Source organism: Anomaloglossus baeobatrachus, chromosome 5 (genome assembly GCF_048569485.1).
Source record: "Anomaloglossus baeobatrachus isolate aAnoBae1 chromosome 5, aAnoBae1.hap1, whole genome shotgun sequence".
Taxonomy (NCBI): domain Eukaryota; kingdom Metazoa; phylum Chordata; class Amphibia; order Anura; family Aromobatidae; genus Anomaloglossus; species Anomaloglossus baeobatrachus.
Window position 1 is genome coordinate 531,743,947 of NC_134357.1, and position 9,294 is coordinate 531,753,240.

The window sequence follows — 9,294 nt, forward strand, 5'->3', positions numbered from 1 at the left end:
GCTTTTAACCTCTTGTGTTTCCTGTCCCTGTAGAGGTCAAAAGAGCAACTCCTGTGGTGCTGTCATGATGGGCTCCTAGATACATCATTACCTGTAGATCGGAATTCCTATTTTTGTCATTTTTTAAAACTTTATTTTTACATTTTTTAATTATTTTACTAGTCCCCCTAGGGGACGTTATGGATCAATAGTCTGATCGCCTGTGCATTTCTGTTGATTAGAGTTGCACTCTGTAAGCTCTTACAGGAACTATGTCATGATAGCGAAAGGGGTCATAACACGACCCATCGCTACCGTGGTAACCTGACCCTGTGATCGCATCCTGGGGCCGTCGATGGTGGCGTTGAAAGGCATTTCCCACCACGGCCATTTAAATTGCGCTGTCACATTTTGACAGTGCAATCTAAGTGACAAGCAGGCGTTGGTGGATCGCAAATCCACCTGCGCCTGTTAGCCCCATGTCTGCTGTTCAAATCAGCAGACATGTGCAGGGTTCACTGCTGACTCAGCGCAGCAGCTGGCAGTGATTACCGTGACATGACCAATGACGTACCAGTACATCATTGGTCGTGAAAGGGTTAACTTACCTGGAGAATCATATTGCCGGGTCAATTTTAGTGAATCATATAGTGAAAATGGTAACAAGAAAAAAAAAAAGTGTATATGTATATACACTACAGTTCAAAAGTTTGTGGTCACCCAGACAATTTTGTTTTTTCCATGAAAAAAATCATACTTTCATTTATCAAATAAGTGGCATAATGAATAGAAAATATAGTCCAGACATTGACTAGGTTAGAAATAATGATTTTTACTTGAAATAATAATTTTCTCCTTCAAACTTTGCTTTCGTCACAGAATTCTCCTTTGCAGCAATTACAGCTTCACAGAACTTTGGCATTCTAGCTGTTAATTTGCTGAGGTAATCTGGAGATATTTCACCCCATGCTTCCAGAAGCCCCTCCCACTAGTTGGATTGGCTTGATGGGCACCTTTTGCGTACCATACGGTCAACAGCTCAATTGGGTTGAGATCTGGTGACTGGGCTGTCCACTCCATTACAGATAGAATACCAGCTGCCTGCTTCTTCCCTAAATAGTTCATGCATAATTTGGAGGTGTGCTTTAGGTTATTGTCCTGTTGTAGGATGAAATTGGCTCCAGTCAAGTGCTGTCCACAGGGTATGGCATGGCGTTGCAAAATGGAGTGATGGCCTTCCTTATTCAAAATCCCTTTTACCTTGTACAAATCTCCCACTTGACCAGCACCAAAGCAATCCCAGACCATCACATTACCTCCACCATGCTTGACAGATGGCATCAGGCACTCTTCCAACATCTTTTCAGTAGTTCTGCATCTCACAAATGTTCTTCTGTGTGATCCAAACACCTCAAACTTCGATTCTTCTGTCCATAACACTTTTTTCCAATCTTCCTCTGTCCAATGTCTGTGTTCTTTTGCCCATATTAATCTTTTCCTTTTATTAGCCAGTCTCAGATATGACTTTTTCTTTGCCACTCTGCCTTGAAGGCCAGCATCCCGGAGTCGTCTCTTTACTGTAGACGTTGACATGGGCATTTTGTGGGTGCTTTTAAATGAAGCTGCCAGTTGAGGACTTGTGAGGCAACAATTTCTCAAACTAGAAACTCTAATGTACTTGTCTTGTTGCTCAGTTGTGCAGTGGGGCCTCCCACTTCTCTTTCTATTCTGGTTAGCGCCTGTTTGTGCTCTCCTTTGAAGGGAGTAGTACACACTGTTGTACGAAATCTAGTGGCTTTGCAATTTCTCGCATGGAATAGCCTTCATTTAAGAACAAGAATAGACTGTCGAGTTTCACATTAAAGTTTTCTTTTTCTGGCTATTTTGACAGTTTAATGGAACCAACAAATGTAATGTTCCAGATTCTGATCTAGCTCAAAGGAAGGTCAGTTTTATAGCTTCTCTAATCAGCAAAACTGCTTTCAGCTGTGCTAACATACTTGCACAAAGGTTTTCAAGGGATTTCTAAACATCCATTAGCCTTCTAACACAGCAGACACAATGTACCATTAGAACACTGGAGTGGTGGTTCTTGGAAATGGGCCTCTATACACCTATGTAGATATTGCATTAAAAACCAGACATTTGAAGCTAGAATAGTCATTTACCACATTAACAATGTATAGAGTGTATTTCTGTTTAATGTTAGCTTCATTAAAAAAATGTGCTTTTCTTTAAGAAAATTATCTAAGTGACCCTAAACTTTTTTTACACTGTAGTGTATATTGTGGAACTGCACTTTATTTTTCAATTTCAACACACTTGTATTTTTTTCTCGCTTTCCCGTGCATCACATGGTAAAATGAATGGTGTCATTCAAAAGAACATCATCCTGCAAACAAAAGCCCTCATATGGCTATGTGGATGGAAAAGTAAAAAAGTTATTGCTCTTGGAAGAAAGTGAGGGAAAAAGCAAAACAAAAAAAACGGGAAATAACCCAGTCAGGAAGGGATTAAGATAAATCCAAGATCTGATTCTCAGAATTTAATCTCCTCTCAAAATCGATTAATGAAATGGTTTATATAGGGAAATAATGTAGTTATCAAAAAAAAAAAAGGACAGAAATTATTACATAAAGGTCGGATATTTTACCTTCAAAAGCTTGAAAAATATTTTCTCTGTTAGGGTATGTCCACACACTGCGTTCTTGATTTGACAAAAAAAAAATACACCCTCTGGCAGACTTTGACAACTGTAAGCACTGCGTATGAGAAAACAAAATGCATCCAAAACGCATGTGTTTTGGATGCATTTTTGACAGTGCGGTCCCACTGGGATTCACCTCTGCTACATCCCTGTCCTGTCACAGCAGCACCATACAGCATGACTGGTCGCTGACAGTAGACAGAGCTGCGCGAGGAAAATGAACTCTGGTGAACTCCTGACGTAAGTGTCACGACATTGGCAGTAGTGCGGGGCCCGCAGCTGTGACGTCAGAGGTTCACCCGAGTTCATTGTCATCGCGTGGCTCTGTCTCTATGTCGCGGCTTTGTTTGAGGTCACAGGTGAAGGACAAGGTGGGACGAAACGGTGAAAAAATGCAATTCTGCCATTGTCTTTTTGAGTTTTGCTTTTACAGGATTCTTTTTGCTGTAAAAATTGTTGAAAACCGAATTCTCACATCAGTCTACTGATTATTTCTGAGTATTACTGTGATACCAAACATTGATCTTATTTTTCCTGTTTCAGTAAAGAAACAAAATTCTGAATATTGGGGAAAAAAAAATAAATTTCGTGTTGCCATTTTCCGACGCTTATTTACGGATGAGTTTAGTCTTTTAATGGTATCATTCTGATCTACATACTTTTTGTTTTGTGACTTATAATCCAGTATTTGAGAGGCTGAACGAACAAACAGGGCCGACATCATGCTCTACACCAGTATTTCTCAACTCCAGTCCTCAAAAGTCCCCAACAGGTCATGTTTTCAGGTTTTTCTCAATCCGGTTTTCAGGATTTCCTTAATGTTGCACAGGTGATGGAATTATCCCCTGGCTAATATTGATGAAAACCTGAAAACATGATCTGTTGGTGGGTCTTGAGGACTGGAGTTGAGAAACACTGCTCTACACATTCCTGCTCTGAGGTCTATTGTTACTTACATGGTGAACTACAAAAAGAATACTGAAACTCATATTTAAAACAATAATTTTTATTATTGAGAAATTGTTAAAAGGTTTTACAGGAGGAAAATGGGGGGGGGGGAGCATGAAAAATGAACAGTGAATAGTTAAATCCTGAAATGGTCACCCAGAAGCTGAAAAAGGAGTAATATATTGATTCAATACATGAACTGAGAGAAGGGGTCTCACTAGAAATGGAGTATTGTATGGAGAGTCGGACACCAGTGTAAAAGGTATCCTATGTATATATTTAAGTACTTTATAAGTAACAAGTTACTGTTAATTGCATATAAGGCCTAAATCAGCCCACATAAATAACTCCAATACAATAGTCCTCACCATATAAAGTCAAGTAGACAGTTGACTAAAATATAAAGTGCTCAGTACTCCTTAATAGATCTTAGAATGCATATATATGAAAAAGTCAACTCATAACTCAGATTTTGGTAACTATACTCCTATTAGGTGAGCTAAATAGCAAATAAGACCGTCTTATTTGCTATTTAGCTCACCTAATAGGAGTATAGTCACCAAAATCTGAGTTATGAGTTGACTTTTTCATATATATGCATTCTAAGATCTATTAAGGAGTACTGAGCACTTTATATTTTAGTCAACTGTCTACTTGACTTTATATGGTGAGGACTATTGTATTGGAGTTATTTATGTGGGCTGATTTAGGCCTTATATGCAATTAACAGTAACTTGCTACTTATAAAGTACTTAAATATATACATAGGATACCTTTTACACTAGTGTCCGACTCTCCATACAATACTCCATTTCTAGTGAGATCCCTTCTCTCAGTTCATGTATTGAATCAATATATTACTCCTTTTTCAGCTTCTGGGTGACCATTTCAGGATTTAACTATTCACTGTTCATTTTTCATGCTCCCTCCCCCCCCCCCCCCATTTTCCTCCTGTAAAACCTTGTAACAATTTCTCAATAATAAAAATTATTGTTTTAAATATGAGTTTCAGTATTCTTTTTGTAGGTTATATATGGTAATGTATACTGGAACCAATAATATGGTATTCTGTTTACTGTTACATGGTGAACTGTTTTAATCTCAGTAAATAACATTATTTTTCTACAAAACTTGAATTTTCTATAGATATTTTAGAAATGTTATACAATTAAGTTAAAATATTTTATGCAAAAATAATAACAATATTTATTCTTAGCAGATGACTGTACCAGGACATCAGAGGGACAATTAATATCTGCAATTTTTAAATCAGATGACTCTGCGATCACACAAGACATAACTGAAGTGAATGCCATTACTCCAGATATCCCATCATCCCTTCACAGCAAAGATCTATCATCTGATTCTTTTAAACAGGTCCTAACTTCTGATTCCTCAGAGACTAGTAAGAAAAATAAAAGTCACGAAACAAGCATTAAAAATGAAGCTGCTCTTAAAGCAAAGAAGCCATTTTCAAGTGCAGAACATAGTAAAGATCTGTCCCTCAAAATGGCTTTTGCTACTGATAAGAAAATATTTTCCTGTACAGAATGTGGGAAATATTTTAACTGCAAATCACGGCTTGTTAGACATGAAAGAATTCACACAGATGAGAAGCCATATTCATGTTCAGAATGTGGGAAATGTGTTGCATCAAAATCACATCTTGTTACACACCAGAAAATTCACACAGGGGAGAAACCTTTCTTATGTTTAGAATGTGGGAAATATTTTGCAGAGAAATCACATCTTGTTGAGCACCAGAGACGTCACACAGGGGAGAAACCTTTTGCATGTTCAGAATGTGGGAAAAGTTTTTCAAAGAAAACATCTCTTGTTATACATCTGAGAAGTCACACAGGGGAGAAACCTTTTCCATGTTTAGAATGTGGGAAATGTTTTGCAGATAAATCAGCTCTTGGTATACACCTGAGAATTCACACAGGGGAGAAACCTTTTTTATGTTCAGAATGTGGGAAATGTTTTGCACAAAAATCACATATGGTTGAACACCAGAGAACTCACATGGGGGAAAAACCTTTTTCATGTTCAGAATGCGGGAAATGTTTCTCAGACGAATCACATCTTGTTGAACACCAGATAAATCACACAAGGGAAAAACCTTTTTCGTGTTCAGAATGTGGGACATGTTTTGCAGAGGAATCATATCTTGTTGAACACCAGAGAAGTCACACAGGGGAGAAACTGTTTTCATGTTTAGAATGTGGGAAATGTTTTAAAGTCAAATCAAGTCTGTGTAGACACCAGAGAAGTCACATATGAGAGAAGCCTTTTTAAACTCCCAGTATTAGTTATCTGCCATTTATTACCGTTTTTTATATGCACAATCTGCATGTCAGAAGAAATGTTTTTTATGTATATTACAATAATAAACCTAATATGTTGTAAGATACTATTTACATCTACGCTCCATTACCTTTTTGTAGGAAAGTCTGATGTGATTTATTATTTTAAAACAGTTCCCATATAGAAGGTTGTTCACCATCATTGAGAACAGATTTCCTTCTCTATGCTCCAATACACATATTATTGGGTCTAAAGGGACTTGGATTTTAAATAGTTACTCAATTGTCTCAAAAACCTGACCTCCAAAATTTACACTTTATAGCATAATAATATATGAGGGGTTAACCCCTTAATTAACCACCAGTGATACGCCTTTTAATGGAAGTCACTCAAGGTACTTCTTCCACAGCCCCGTTAAAAAGTGGCACTGAGGAATAAATACCCTGAACGACTAATAAGTGAATAGCAGCACCCTGTGCTTGAAATTCCTGCGGGTGACTGCTGTACATCACAGCTGACACCCGTGGGCAACTTCCCCAGTTTCTGGAACCAATCGAGGCGGATTAACCCTTTAATCCATCAACAACAGTGCATGAGATCAGTGATCAAACTAAAATATATTCTTGTCCAATAGTGGGACTAAGTGAAAAAAGTTAAACAAAATATGAAACAAAACAACACACACAAAAAAAGCCCACACAACTTCACTTCTACATCAGGGGTCACATGACGTCCGTATAGAAGGGACTTAATAATATATGTGAAGGTATAATTTTTTATATATATTATGTGTATATAATAATATATAATATTTATTCATTTATATAGCGCTATTAATTCCACAGCGCTTTACATACATTGTCAGCACTGTCCCCATTGGGGCTCACAATCTAGAGTCCCTAACTGTATGTCTTTGTAGTGTGGGAGGAAACTGGAGAACCCGGAGGAAACCCACGCAAACACGGGGAGAACATACAAACTCCTTTCAGATGTTGTCCTTGGTGGGATTTGAACCCAGGATCCCAGCGCTTTACTTGGGAGGAGTTTCCAACACCTGGCTATACACACGTCCCCATGACATCACGGATTACAGCCAATCAAAGGGGAACATGAATCTTGGTCATAGGCCCCTATATAAGCTATCCTTATACCCTGTGAGGGTCTCTTTTCCTCTGCTTCCTTGGCTCTTTCTCGTCCTCTCTGGATGGCCACACGCAAGGACAGCAGGATAAAGGGATAGATAGTGTTAATTGTTGGGTGGGCTATTATATGATGTGAGTGCTATAGTCTGTTGGGGTGGTTGGTAATTGTGGGTTTAATATTGTATTTATAAACATATTTACTGGTGTTTTCCTGTATGGAATGTGGATTTACTTTAGTATATGCTTTTCATATTGATTACATGTGCTAGTATTATATAGTGTATTAAGCGTAGTCTTGTTAGTGAATAATAAACTTGTTATATTTTATCACAACAAAGTGTCTTGAGTAGAGATGAGCGATGTTCGAGGTTCACCAATTTCATGTTCAAGTGATTTTGGGGGGTGCTCGAGATCGAACTCCAGCCTTTTGCTAAAAGCTCGACAGTTTGAGTTACGTTCGAGAACGGTTCGATCACCAAAACCATGGCTTTTTACAGCTACAGTGTGCATGGAGCCATCGCTGGCAGCCTGCGGTAAGCTGGTAACCAAGGTAAATATCGGGTATCCAAGCAAAGCGCTTTGCTTAGTAACTCGATATTTACCCTGGCTACGTGTGCAGAGAGCCGACACTTCCCCGCTCGGCTCCGCCCCCTCATGCACTCGGCATGTACACACCCTCACCTATCCCCAGCCATTCAGTCCCCGGCACTGACGTCCTCATCGCCACATGGCCCCGCTCGGCTCCACCCACGTCGCACTCCGCCGTCCGCACACATTACTCCACTCTGCTCCACCCACCTCGCACTCTGCACACATTACCCCACTCGGCTCCACCCACCTCGCACTCCGCTGCCCGCACACATTACCTCGCTCGGCTCCACCCACCTCGCACTCCGTTGCCCGCACACATTACCCCGCTCGGCTCCACCCACCTCGCACTCCGCACACATTACCCCGCTTGGCTCCACCCACCTCGCACTCCGCTGCCCGCACACATAACCCCGCTCGGCTCCACCCACCTCACACTCCGCACACATTAGCCCGCTCGGCTCCACCCACCTCGCACTCCGCTGCCCGCACACATTACCCCGCTCGACTCCACCCACCTCGCACTCCGCACACATTACCCCGCTCGGCTCCACCCACCTCGCACTCCGCTGCCCTCACACATTACCCCACTCGGCTCCACCCACCTCGCACTCCGCACACATTACCCTGCTCGACTCCACCCACCTCACACTCTGCACACATTACCCCGCTCAGCTCCACCCACCTCGCACTCCGCTGCCCGCACACATTACCTCACTCAGCTCCACCCACCTCGCACTCCGCACACATTACCCCGCTCGGCTCCACCCACCTCGCACTCCGCTGCCCTCACACATTACCCCGCTCGGCTCCTCCCACCTCGCACTCCGCACACATTACCCTGCTCGACTCCACCCACCTCACACTCTGCACACATTACCCCACTCGGCTCCACCCACCTCGCACTCCGCACACATTACCCCGCTCGGCTCCACCCACCTCGCACTCCGCTGCCCTCACACATTACCCCGCTCGGCTCCTCCCACCTCGCACTCCGCACACATTACCCTGCTCGACTCCACCCACCTCACACTCTGCACACATTACCCCGCTCGGCTCCACCCACCTCGCACTCCGCTGCCGGCACACATTACCTCACTCAGCTCCACCCACCTCGCACGCCGCACACATTACCCCGCTCGGCTCCACCCACCTCGCACTCCGCACACATTACCTCGCACTACGCTGTCCGCACACGTTACCCCGCTCGGCTCCACCCACCTCGCACTCAGCTGTCCGCACACATTACCTCGCTCGGCTCCACCCACCTCGCACTCCGCTGTCCGCACACATTCTCGGTGGCCGACTGCTGTGAGCGATCAGCTGATCACTCTCATTAGCCGGCCGCCGGGAGATCATCTGTTCGTTCTCAAAAGCCGGCTAATGAGAGCGATCAGCTGATCGTTCTCTCTTTTACAATGGAGTCCGACAATAAATTCTATACTTGTCATCCGTTGTACAACGCATCAGTCACAAGCGTCAAGCAATGCATGTAACTTTTGCAAAACAACGGAAATGTGAACCTAGCCTTACCTATGGTGATGAAGTCCTGCCCTCCCGACGTCAGCGCTGTCACTGTCCTCCATGGCCGCCGCTTGTCACATCTCTCGCTGCCAACCCGAG

At 42.4% G+C, this 9,294-nt stretch overlaps 1 protein-coding gene across 2 annotated transcripts in view; it reads left to right on the forward strand.

Moving 5' to 3' along the window:
• The window catches only part of LOC142312132 (uncharacterized), a 56,234-nt gene extending 48,849 nt beyond the window's left edge, over positions 1-7,385 (forward strand). Inside the window, exon 7 of one of the 2 annotated variants that reach the window (XM_075351023.1) lies at positions 4,851-7,385. In XM_075351023.1, coding sequence (XP_075207138.1) covers positions 4,851-5,917 — 1,067 coding nt within the window. In that variant the 3' untranslated portion in view covers positions 5,918-7,385. The remainder of the gene's footprint in view (positions 1-4,850) is intronic. The other variant, XM_075351024.1, reaches the window with a different exon arrangement.
• The last annotated feature ends 1,909 nt before the right edge of the window (positions 7,386-9,294 follow it).